We start from the raw sequence: 13026 nt of genomic DNA, 5'->3' as shown, positions 1-13026 counted from the left end.
AGTGGTATATAGGATGTGTAGTGTAAAGTAAGTGTAAAGTGCGCCTGTGGTTAGAGTCCAAGATGGTTGCAGATAGTGCATGTCAAAAGGTAGATAGTGCATGTTTAAAGTTCTTAAAGTCCTAATAGTTCTCATATGGGGGTCAGCCTTGGTTAAAGGGTGTACATGCTTATGCATGTGGTCTGGTACTGTTGCCATAAATGGTTATATATTATTACTTATTTACTTTTTTCTGTCTTGTTATCTGTATATTTATGTTTTCTTATTTTATTTTCATTATTTTCTCTGCTTTCTTGACATCCTGTAGAGCCATCTAGTGACCACATTTTGCACTTGTCACTACCTATTGGCCTCTTGCTCAGGTGTTTGCAACCATCACTTGTCTGTGTACTCACAAAAGGGAAAGCTGTGTGCTGAGGGTTACACCCTGAAGAAGGCTGTTTGTGGGTTGTTACCCAATCTTACATGTACCGGCATTGTTTTTAGCATTTCATCATGAAATAGCCAATTGAACAAAGGCTTTTTATATATTTTTTTGCCAGAAGAGTGCCTTGGACTCCCCCCTTTTTTGACCCTTAAAGGGTGTAAGTTGAGTGTTTTGAAGCCACTGTTTCATAAGCCTGTCCATCCCTAGTCCAAGTGGAAATAAGAGGCTTAAAGCTCATCCACTTTCCCTCTAGCTCTGACTCTCTCTCCCTCCCACTGGCACAAAGTCTTTGTGTGGTGATGAGGTAATGTAATATAGACTACAAGTCTACATTTGTTTATAGTCACAACTTAAAATTTAATTGTGAATCTAATTTGGCAATTAATTAATACCGATTCTCAAGACAATCTGTGCTGGTTTCTTCAAAATAGGATAGACATAATAATCTTAAAGGTCTTATTGATAACATGAATAAATAAGCTTTTAGAAAGGCGCTGAATAAAGGAATGGCTTTTCTTAAGTAGATTATTATGATTGTGAATTAATCATTTAAAAAAAATTTGACAGGTCCAAAATTAATGTTTTGTTTATCTCTGTGAAAGATATCTGACTTTTGGTTCCCACTTCTAACAAGGTTTGTAAGCCAATAGTATTACAACGTTGGTATCAAGTGAGGCCTGTATTACGAAGCCAGTTCAACATACCCAGGGTATCTTCTCATTATCTGGCTTAACTAATCCTATCAACCACAATCCCGCTAAGCGGTCCTAAATCAATCCAGGGTTTCTCTATTTGACTACCAGCACGTTCACATGGAAGAGGTGGTGTTTGCAGCATATGACCAATCACAAACATGGACAAGTCTACTGTCACCAGAGCGGCACATTTTACAAACAAAGAGCAAAGTATAATATTAGACAAATACGAAGAAGTTAATCACATAATCCAGACTAAACGTAACACCGTTGAAGCTGCCAAATGCAGGAAGAACAGCTGGCAAAAGAAAAAATTGACGATGTGTGAATACGTAAATTAACAGACTATTCATTTAATGGAATACTTAAAAGCCAGATATAATCGTCTAGATGGGGCAGTGATATATAAATAGCTTTCAGAATAGAATGGATGAATAGATTACGCTTCATTATGCCCTTTGGTAAAGTTGTGGTGTGTATGACTATTTCAGCCTACTTTCAGCTGCTCTGGCGGTGTGAAACGGACTCAGGAGCAAGTAAAAACATAAATATAAAAAGATAATTCAAAGCGGTAAGCACCCACAGCTTACAGCCAGCTGTCCTTCCAGCATTTGTCAGTTTAAACTGTTGTTTTCAGCCTGGATTATGACTGTAACTACTTTATATTTGTGTAATATCATACGATCTGCGCACCGAGCTTTGATTGGTCAGTAGGCGGTGCTTTTATACGAGTTGATCTCTTATCTGGAACATAACCTGCTACGGAGCAGGATAGGTGTGTAGCATCAGTTACCATGGTGATCTACCCCGGTAAGTGAAGCAGTATGACGGAAAACCCTGAAGGGTTAACTTTGAAGTTACCTCACTAACCCCAAATCCTGCTTCGTAGTTCAGGCCAATGGTATCTGGGTCGTCAGCATCAAGTTGACAGTTAGTGTGGAAAAAACGTATAAATGAGTGAGTTTGATGGTAAGCGCAGAGAACTGGCAACCACTTGTTGTGAAGTGAATGAATGCAACGGGAGAGGGAGAATGCGACATCTAGTGGATGAATGTTATCAATGGCACCTTTAAAGTTGAACTGACGTGTATGAACAGATTGAAGTTCAAATCTTTCACCTCCTAAAAGAGAACAAGCCAGTAAGTGACATCGGGGATATTGTATATTAATCATGTTTGAATTTTATGATGAGAATCTGGACAAATTGGATGGAAGTCCCATTGTTTTTTAAACATATTGAATCGCAATGTTCTTGTCTGCAACTGTAATCTACAAAAAAAAAGTCACTACTGTGTGTGAACATTATTCTTTTAACAGTTAAGGTTTTAAAAATATTCATAGTGTGTTTTTCTACATCTAATATACGTTGATATATAAGAAAAGTGTCTCAGTGAAACACACAGTGAGCCACACAGATAAGTTAGAGGTCGTTTATTGTTCTCTCTGGACAGGTCCAGAGCAAGGCGGATGATATGCAGTAAAAAAGGCATTTGTCAGCCCAACAGTCGTAGTGAAGCGTCAATCCACAGGCACTGGGCGTGGAGCGTTGAGTGTTTGTGTAAATGTGAGGCCATATAATCTGAAACCAGCTTCTATATGTGGAGTGTGGAAACATCCGTATGAGTCTACGTGAGCTGATGTACATGACATAGTCAATTTTGTTCTGCAACCGCCTCCTGCAGCTGCTCCTCTGATGCAGAGGGCTCAGTAACTTCAGTCGTTGTATCGTCTTTGTCTAGGGAGACCAGTGGGACTTCTTCGTTCGCTGGAGGCTCCGCGCTGCACGCTGGGCCCATCGGGGAGCCGTTGTGGTTGGAGGATGCGTCTGGCTGCGTTCCTCTCTCCACAGTCATGTCCCAGTCCTGGTCTGAAGGCTGAGGTAGACTGGCCATAAGTTCCTGAACACATAAACACAGATGGCAGACTTCAGGTGAGAAATGTCTATAAACTGTGGAGTTTCACTCCAAGCAGATGTTCTAATGGATCTCGTCAAGTGTGTAAAGGTGACTGTGAATGTACCTGCTGTCTCTCCAGGTCATTGTTCCTCACGGCGCTGAGCAGGCTCTTCGTGAAGCTTGCGAGCTCGTCGTATTTTTGTTTTTGGTTCTCTAGCTCGTTTTCTAAGAACTGCACTTCCTCGTGCTGAAAGAGATGGATTCAAAGCAAAAGGCAAGACGTTAATTCAGAGCCAAGTTTGTAATTGTTTAGAATTTTCAATTCGTTTTTTATTTCTTTTCGATTTCATTTTAGTTTCGTTTTTTCAGAAATGGTTATTACAGCCACCAGTTTATGTTTGGTCAATCTGTCATCAGCCTGTTCAAGGCGGGACTGTTGTGCCGTTATTTCGCCACTCTGTTTTGTGTGAACGGTACGGAGGTGGTGTTCCGTCGCTGAGTCGGCAGTGGAGGTAGTCACCGAGCCGAGCTGACGTCTGTGTGAAAGGGACAGCCGGCACGGCGGGACTACACACACTAAACGCCGACGCTGGCTGTTGTGTTAAACGTCACGCCTCTTTTTCTTTCGTGATTCCGGCATGCTATCTAAAATCACAGCAATATTATCATAGCGTTGTTTGGTTCAGTGTGAAAAAGCAAAGCCGGTGTAACAGCGGATCTTCTCTATGACAGTATTGCAGAATCTCCGTGTGAAAGGGGCCATAGTCTTGTGTGTGTCTTCACCTTGAATTCCAGGAGGCCCTGCATTTGCTCTAGGTCTGAAGCCACTAATTCACCATCGTCATCGTATTCGTCTTCCTCATCCTCATCAATTACTTCGATCTTCTGTTAAAAAAAACAAAAAAACAGAGATTAGATCAAATTATCATGACACATTTAAGTCTTTCGGCAATTGTTATCTGCTCTGGATTTCATTCCTTATATTCTATTTCTGTAATGTACTGTGTTATGTATGTAAAACACTTTGTGTTGCCGTTTTGGATGGAAGGCGCTACATACCGTATGTAGATAAGCTTTGATTTGTTTTCTCAAACAAACAAACCATACTCTCAGGTAAAAGAATAACAAAGCTTCAACTTCTTCTTGTTTGTAGAATGCATCGGCAACTGTGTTTTGTCTATAGTAGTGCTGTAAAGGTTATGTTAGCTCATACTAACCATGAAACACATGGTGTGATAAAACACTAAAACTTCTAAAATGACCCGGCATGATGGGAAAATTTGCCATGGTTAGTATACAGCTGTACAGCTGGTGTATTTTAGTTGCGACAAACAACAGGCGGCTAAAATATGTTTTCCTGCCGGCCCCGTCCACAGCAGTACATTGCTTTGCTTCCGTGCAGTAACTCCTGTCTGATTCTCCAAGCTGAAAGCGTGCCGATTGTCATTCACTGTAGGTAATACATTGACTATGGATAAGTACCTCATACAACCCCACTTCAATTCACCCAAACTATCCCTTCAAGTAGAATGGAGGAGATCTAATCCATTTCATCACATTTGAGTATGAACCCTATCCCTACCAGCACCCATTCCTTAGTGGCTCATTTTAATGAGGCTACTACTGTAATATCAAAGAAATAATGAAGTACCACATTATTGGCCAGCGGAGCAGCAGTGAGCACATCTACTCCGTCATCTTCGTCTCTATGTTGTGAGTCGATGGTGCCATCTAGAAGCCAGAAAGATTGCATGAATGCTGAGATACACAGTTTCTACAGACTTCAGGTGTTTGTGTTTGCATTGCATCAGCAGCCTAACCTTCAGACAGGCAGAGAGATCCCTCATCATTCATGTCATCTCTGAGTTCGGGCGATCTGAGCCGCTCATCGTCGGGACTGAGGGCCACCGGGGATTCGTTTCCTGGGGACGAGAATACAGCAGGCCCACCTGTAGGCGGAGGGATTTCAATACCCATCAGACGGTACTTCCTCCGCCTGTTACTAATCCATGTCTGAAAACACAAAAGACAACATGGTAAGTGTCACAGACTTGGAAGAAAAATGCTCAACTAAAGTTCAAGGATATCGATCAGCTTTTCAAAATAAAGTGTCAAATGTGATGAATGTAACAGTTAAGTCAGGGAAAAGAATGTATACATGTATCTAGGGCTGGAAATAATGATTATTTTCATTATAGATTAATGTGTTGATTATTTTCTCTAATAATTGATTAGATATTTGATCTATAAAATGTCAGAACGTGGTAAAAAAAATTGTCGATTGATGTTTCCTAAAGCCCAAGATGACACCCTCAAATGTCTTGTTTTGTCCACACACTCAAAGATATTCAGTTTACTGTCATAAAGGAGTAAAGAAACCAGGAAATATTCACATTTAAGAAGCTGGAATCAGAGAATTTTGACTTTTTTCCCCCTTAAAATTACTCAAACTAATTAATTAATTATCAAAATAGTTAGATTAATTTAATAGTTCACAACTAATGGATTAACTGATTAATTGTTGCAGCTCTACATATATCACATTAAGCCGAAAATTTGTTTTAAGTAGTTGTTTAATTATTGCAATGATTTGAAGATGATCCTGATAGTGGTGTACTGTTTCCCTGCATAGGCAAAGCTTTTTCTTCCTTGTAATAAATATCCCAGTAAGTGAGATGGCAGTGGGTCATGTGTGTGTCAGGACTAGGAGACTATATTTAGTCCATCAGCATTCCTACTGCAGCCCTGATACATAACTGTGTGACTTTTACACAACTTTTGAGTTAAGTCAGTTAGAAAACTTCTATGACCTAGAAAAAGTTGCTCTGTTCCTGTTTTCTTTTTAGCTCTCGAAAGTTCAGACGAGTCAAATATTCTTGTTTTCACTAAATGTCATAGACAAGTGGCCAGGCTGTGAAGAAGGCTCACAGCTCTGGAAGTCTACAAAATAACTCTCTAGTGTCAAGGATACTGCAGAAATTATACTTTTCTAGTAGGGCCGTCAATCGATTCAACTAATTAATCGTGATTAATCGCAAATTAATCGCACATTTATCTGTTCAAAATGTACATTTAAAAGGGAGATTTTTCAAGTATTTAATACTCTTATCAACATGGGAGTGGGCAAATATGCTTGCTTTATGCAAATGTTGTATATATTTATTATTGGAAATCAATTAACAACACAAAACAATGACAAATATTGTCCAGAAACCCTCGAAGATATTGCATTTAGCATACAAAATATGCTAAAATCATATCATGGCAAACTCAAGCCCAACAGGCAGTGTGCTGACTTGCCCAAAGCTGCATGTGATTATCATAAAGTGGGCATGTCTGTAAAGGGGAGACTCGTGGGTACCCTTAGAACCCATTTTCATTCACATATCTTGAGGTCAGAGGTCAAGGAACCCCTTTGAAAATAGCCATGCCGGTTTTCCTCACCAAAATTTAGCCTACGTTTGCAGCGTTATTTAGCGTCCTTTGCGACAATCTAGTATGACATGGTTGGTACCAATGGATTCATTAGGTTTTTCTAGTTTCATATGTTATTATCGGGTTAAGTTTGACAGCCCTATTTTCTAGATTTCTCTGTATTTGTGTTAATATACAAAACTAATTCTTTAACCCTGTGGAGTTGGTTACCTTGACTATTTCAGTGTCTACATTGAGTTGGTTCGCTGCAGCAGTGATCTTTTCCCTGCAGACTGAGCCCAGGCTGGTCATGCCTCGGTCCCAGTAGCGCTTCAGTTGGATGAGATCCCCATCACTGAACTGGGTCCGATCCTGCAGCTGAACCACAAACCTCTGTTTAGAACATTCACGCTGACCTTTAAATGTTTTTTTCCTATATTATGTATTCAAAGTTTTGTGTTTAAAGTGACAAAAAAAAAGTACTGACTGTTCTCTTTCTGGAGTTGCTGATAACCCAGGGGGCAGCAGACACACCGACTGCAGTCTGCACACAGACACAGTCAGGTTAAGTCTTTCAATTCACTTTGAAGGAAAGCGGCATCGACGCTAGAACCTCTCCTTACCTGTGAGTCGGATTCTGCTGAGAGTGAGGTCTGTGCTGTGACGGAGTAGCTGCCCTGAAGAGTAGTGTTGCTGTGGAGCGGTGCGGGTCTAGAGCTGGTCATGGGGGGCGTGTGGCCTCCTCGCACCACGCACACCTCAGCGTCGATTGGACTGGTTGACGTCCGCTCCCGGTGGATGTGTGTCTGAGCGGCCATGTTTGCCAGCTCCTCTTCCCTTTGCCACTCATTTTCTTCGTCTCCGGTTTCCATGGCGATGGAGAAGTTATGACTGGCGTCCAGAGAGTGGTCCGACGGCCTATGACTTTCCTGGCTTTTACGGGTAGACGCGTGACTCGGCCCGAGCCTGTCGCCCTCGCCTCTTTCTGACAAGGTGAAGACCTGCTGGATACGAAGTGTCTGCTCAGAGGAGGGACCGGAGTTTTGTACTGCGAGGGAGACCCGAGGCTTCTGAGGGGCGGGCGGTTGAGGTTGGGGGTTGGAGTGAGGTCTGTGCTGAGGCTGCTGACTTTGGGACTGCGAGGACGAGGACCAAGGGCGAGTTTGCGCTGTGCCATACTGCCTGGTCCAGCTGTGAGGTACCACCCCTGCTCCTGCGCTTATCCCCGACACCCCGAGGGATAAAGCTCCCTTCCTGACTGCAGTGTAGACTAAAGGCCCTGAGGCGGAAGTGAGGGGTGGGAGGTTCTGAGAGAGCGAGACCAGCTTGGAGTGGAGGGGCGAGGAGGTGGAGCTGTTCCTGCTCTGCAGGGCCCGGTTGATCAGAGACGAGGATGTGTGCGCGGAGAGCTCAGAGTCCGACTGGGATGGGGGGGCGTCGGGTCTGGGTCGGGAGGGTCGAGGGACGGAGTTTAGAGAGTAAATCCCGGTCAGTATGACGTCATTGTTGTTGTTGTTGTTGTTGCTTCCGCTGCTGTGGGGGGAGGAGGAGGAAGGGGAGGAAGATGTCGACGAGAAAGAAGGGAAGGACGAGGATGGAGGGAGGAGGTGCACGCGGTTCTGGATGTTCCGCGCTGCGGCCAGTTCGGCAGGAAGCAGCGCCCCTGTCGCCATGCTGTGATTGGACAGTGAACCCCCGGGTAATGTGTGATTGGAGAGCAATCCCCCACCGAGTCCGTGACCGGATAAGGAATGAGACATGCCTCCGTTCTCTATCCTGGAGGCGATCTTGCGTCTTTTGTTGCCGACCCATGTCTGCGGGGAGAAGAGCAATCAGCTCAGTAGCATCACTTAAAAAAACATTCTGCAATACACTACAGGGACTAATTCAGCAAAGTGAGGATAATAACTCAGGACTCTACATTAGATGAAGACTCGCTGTCTCAATTACTTGCCCCCAACAATGGTGCAACACAAATCATAGAAAGGAGTCCCGCTTCCCTTTTTGCTCATTCACACAAACACATTTTATGGGCCTACCCGGACCACGCTGAAGTCCAGTTTGGCCTCCTGAGCACACTGCAGTATTAGCTGGAAGCAGGCCTTGCTCTGATTGGTCATCCCGTTATCATAGTAACGTTCCAGGATCCTCTGCTGGTCAACCGTAAACACTGACCGCAGGTTCATCTGAGAGACAATCACAAAGATAAAGAGCCCACAAAACACTTTGTATCACACAAGAATTCACTAGAGCGCACTGACAGATTGTGGTTTGTTGATTCGATTTAAAGAGATAAAACATTAATGTGAACTTATAACTTCATGACACATGTGCAATTGTGTCAAAAATGTCACATTCTCAACATTACAACTGCAGCAGCAGTCCCTGTACTTTGTTTTCAATATGTCAGATGTCATTTTTTTACATTTTGTAGCTCCAATTGGAATACAACTCTTGATGTACTCACAGTCTGCAGGCCACGTCTCTGTGACCACGCATCCATTCTGCTACTGGAGGGGAACGGGGCAGCCATGCAGATCACAGCGAAACCTCCATGTTTCTAGATTAGCACGAGTTTGATTGCACTCATCGTGTGTCTCAGTGTACCTGGCACACTGCTGGGTAATGGGGCTGAGGAGAAAGCAAAGCAGACAAACGCTAAATAAAAAGAGCATAATTACAACTCCATGTCATTATGAGCACACTTCTACACTAATAATAACAGAAGACTAGCAGTCTTTCTCTGCATCAAGATTGAGAAATGCTACAGACATCCACTAACTCACAATTGTGGAGAGAATTTAATTGGAAAAATCTGATTTGTTTCTTCATTACGCCTAACATAAAAAGCAAGCAAATTCTAAGGCTACAAACATCCTGGAGACAATGTGGCCATACAGACGCACATCATGCACAGATCTTCTGGAGTTGCCCAAAAATAGAACCATTTTGGGACAGAGTGAATTCAGTATTAAAGGAGGTATTAGGATATATAATCATCAAAAAATGTTCCATTTTATACCGGGGTAATATAACTACAGTGGTGCTGAAGGGAGATCAGTACTTGGTTAAAATCCTACTCACAGCTGGCAGAAAGGCCCTTACAAGAAAATGGTTTGTGGCGGGCACCCCCAGACTTAGTCAATGGTTAGACATAGTACAGGAAATATTTGTGATGTAGAAAATGACTTATTCTCTAAGAGTGAAAGAAGATGAGTTTAACAGAAAATGGGAAAAATGGATTAGGTATAGAAATAAAGACATAAGCACTGTATAACTGTATTGTCAATACTGTAAGTTATTGGGAAATGTTTTAATAAGAAAATAACCCTGTATACTGCATCATCAATTGTAAACTGAACCCCTCGCTGCACTGTTGCAAGTTTCGTTGTTATATTTGTGTTTTATTTGTGTATGCATAAAAGCAATAAAGACTAAAGTGACAACAAAAAAACAAAGATTGAGAAATGCACTAGTCAGTTTCATCACATTGTAGACAACCAGTCAACACTTTGTCATATAATACATTACAACATTTTGGAAAAAGTTGCATCAAGCTTTGTGAAGCTGTAAAACATACAACACACTGTCAGTCATAATATAATAGGCTGCGACAAGCCCACAGTGTAGCATCAATAATAACACTATCAATCAAGCTAATATGTTAGCACAACATTGTTCTATTCATCAACTCAAATGTGTGCTCTTGCATTTATCATGGAGGTATAATAATACACGTATTAATGACATGTTGTACCTGACTTTTGGACAAGAAAAAAAACATTATAATGTATTATAAGCAAGGTGAAGTAAAAATTCCAGCTCCAAACGAATATAATTTAGTATGGTAATAACAGCTGTCAGTGTGTCAGTGTGCTGACTTGACTATGACTTGCCCCAAAACTGCATGTGCTCATCATAAGTGGGCATGTCTGTAAAGGGGAGACTCGTGGGTACCCATAGAACCCATTTTCATTCACATATGTTGAGGTCAGAGGTCAAAGGAGCCCTTTGAAAATGGCCATGCCAGTTGTTCCTCACCAAAATTTAGTGTGACTTCGTAGCGTTATTTAGCCTCCTTCGCAACAACAAGCTAGTATGAGATGGTTACCAATGGATTCCTTAGGTTTACTGGTTTCATATGATGCAAGTGTCTTCAATCTAGCTTTAAAACTGACTAAGCCTGTTACAACAATATATATATATATATATATACAGTATATATATATATGTATATATACACATACATACATATACTTTACATACACACATTAAAGTTGATGAATAGAACTTAATGGGTTTTTTTTGTCCAAAAGTCGTGTACAACATGTCATTAATACATGTATTATTATAACTCCATGATTAATGCAAGAGCACACATTTGAGTTGATGAATAGAACAATGTTGTGCTAACATATTAGCTTGATTGATAGTGTTATTATTGATGCTACACTGTGGGCTTGTCGCAGCCTATTATATTATGACTGACAGTGTGTTGTATGTTTTACAGCTTCACAAAGCTTGATGCAACTTTTTCCAAAATGTAGTAATGTATTATATGACAAAGTGTTGACTGGTTGTCTACAATGTGATGAAACTGACTAGTGCATTTCTCAATCTTTGTTTTTGTTGTTGTCACTTTAGTCTTCATTGCTTTTATGCATACACAAATAAAACACAGATATAACAACGGAACTTGCAACAGTGCAGCGAGGGGTTCAGTTTACAATTGATAATGCAGTATACAGGGTTATTTTCTTATTAAAACATTTCCCAATAACTTACAGTATTGACAATACAGTTATACAGTGCTTATGTCTTTATTTCTATACCTAATCCATTTTTTCCTATTTTCTGTTAAACTCATCTTCCTTCACTCTGAGAGAATAAGTCATTTTATATATATACACTCACATATATATACTGTATATATGAATTATATTGCAAGCCTTCAGAGTACTAAATGTGTGTACAGTATAAACAATACAGAAGTTAGCTTGGACACAGCTAGCTAGCTTTTAGCTTCCAATCCTCCACACAAACAGAGATAGTAGTAGTATTGAATGGGCTCCAGTGTTATGAATGCACATGTGTGTAATGTTGGCACACTGTGAGAGAATGAGGGAGAAAAGAGAGACAGCAAGCAGCTGGGTTAAAGCAGCAGCAGTTGGACTGTCTGTCAGAGAGCTGAACAACTCTGGTGGCTATAAGTTTGAATCAGAGTTGTTTTGGATAAAGACAGAAAACAGCACATACGGGAGAGTAGTGCGACCAATAAGCATCCAGAACAGACAGACAGCAGCTGTATCGTGGCAGGCTGACTGCGCATGGCTACAGTCAATATGGAAACATTACGGACACAATTAGCCAACACATTGTAGTGGGGCTCGTTAGATTAGTACAGCAACAGCCTGGAGGATTGAGAAGCACAATATCCCACACAAGGAAGCACATGCCATGAGTTGAAGCCAGCCAGCCAGCCAGCCAGTAAACAAACCGGGTAAGAGCTGCAGCACCACTCACACACAGCTAGCATACAGGCCCCGAGCATTAGCATAGCTTCCCCATGGATAGCTGCAGCTAAACTTTTCCTTCAAATCTATGATTTCCAGCCCCTAGTGTGGATATACCCGCTGACCCTGGCTTCTAAAGGACACCAGCAAACACGAGCAGGGGGTTTTCTTGTAGCAGAAAAAGTGAAATCACTTTCCTACTTACCATTTTTGATGTCAAAATCAGACGGACGGTGAAAATTCAAGCAGATTTCTTCACCAGTCCCCCCTTTTTGCTAGACAATGAAATCAGAACGTCCGATCATCAATTCTAATCATGATTGTGACGTGTTCGCAGACAGGAGCCAATGGGAGCTCAAGATCATCGCTGTGACATTCGGAAAAGCGCCGTGGTCCCGCCCACCATTGACTTTGTTCAGTGGGCTGCTGGAGGAGGAGGAGGTCACAGACATGTGGAAGCAGAACCAAAACTTTGGTTTGTGTCCTCATCAACCTGGACATGTCAGAGAGTATCCTTTGAGAAGTGTTTGTAGTTTAGTTTGCAGCTGAAACTGTGCTTGACCAGTATGTATAGTAGGTTGCCAACAGGAAGTGTTTACTGTTTCACTGCATGATACAACATATCATATGTCCTTGTTAGTCAGACAGCAAATGTTGTGTTTAGATTTCCATCTTTAACTTTTCATCAATTATGAGATTTCATATTGACAGGAAAAATGTTGCGTATGATTGATGCTTATTTTCTATTACAAAATGTTTGGTAAATGTCAATCGATTAAAAATATTAAATCACGATTAATCGTATGATTGTCCACGATTAATCATGATTAATCGCATGACTGTCCACAATTAATCATGATTAATCGCAAATTAATCACACATTTTTTATCTGTTCAAAATGTACCTTAAAGGGAGATTTGTCAAGTATTTAATACTCTTATCAACATGTGAGTGGACAAATATGCTTGCTTTATGCAAATGTATGTATTTATTTATTATTTTATATTTTGTCCAGAAACCTTCACAGGTACTGCATTTAGCATAAAAAAAATGCTCAAATCATAACATGGCAAACTGAAGCC

The 13026-nt window shown here is 41.3% G+C and overlaps 1 protein-coding gene and 1 long non-coding RNA gene across 2 annotated transcripts; one reads left to right on the top strand and one right to left on the bottom strand.

Moving 5' to 3' along the window:
• Positions 1 to 2538: 2538 nt before the first annotated feature.
• On the bottom strand, positions 2539 to 12328 carry hdx (highly divergent homeobox). The gene is made up of 11 exons (XM_037780725.1): positions 12150 to 12328; positions 8899 to 9062; positions 8471 to 8617; positions 7055 to 8245; positions 6919 to 6975; positions 6663 to 6809; positions 4838 to 5030; positions 4669 to 4748; positions 3801 to 3902; positions 3142 to 3264; positions 2539 to 3020 (listed from the first exon to the last, which is right to left on the bottom strand). Exons 2-11 carry the CDS (start codon positions 8962 to 8964, stop codon positions 2775 to 2777), a joined length of 2352 nt encoding a protein of 783 aa, XP_037636653.1. The 5' UTR covers positions 8965 to 9062; positions 12150 to 12328; the 3' UTR covers positions 2539 to 2774.
• LOC119494673 lies at positions 11523 to 12774 on the top strand. Its single transcript, XR_005208266.1, has 3 exons — positions 11523 to 11931; positions 12044 to 12127; positions 12282 to 12774. It is a non-coding gene; the product is annotated as an uncharacterized LOC119494673 (long non-coding RNA).
• Positions 12775 to 13026: the final 252 nt, after the last annotated feature.

This window comes from Sebastes umbrosus, chromosome 9 (assembly GCF_015220745.1).
Source record: "Sebastes umbrosus isolate fSebUmb1 chromosome 9, fSebUmb1.pri, whole genome shotgun sequence".
NCBI lineage: Eukaryota > Metazoa > Chordata > Actinopteri > Perciformes > Sebastidae > Sebastes > Sebastes umbrosus.
This window is presented reverse-complemented; position numbering and strand designations above follow the sequence as displayed.

Bases quoted from the DNA above. Each gene is read 5' to 3' on its own strand.
- hdx (XM_037780725.1), bottom strand. From the start codon at position 8,964: ATGGCTGCCCCGTTCCCCTCCAGTAGCAGAATGGATGCGTGGTCACAG. The intron at 8,618-8,898 runs GTGAGTACATCA...ATTGTCTCTCAG, and splicing joins AGAGACGTGGCCTGCAGACT to ATGAACCTGCGGTCAGTGTT. The intron at 5,031-6,662 runs GTAACCAACTCC...TTGTGTTTTCAG, and splicing joins TAGACACTGAAATAGTCAAG to ACATGGATTAGTAACAGGCG.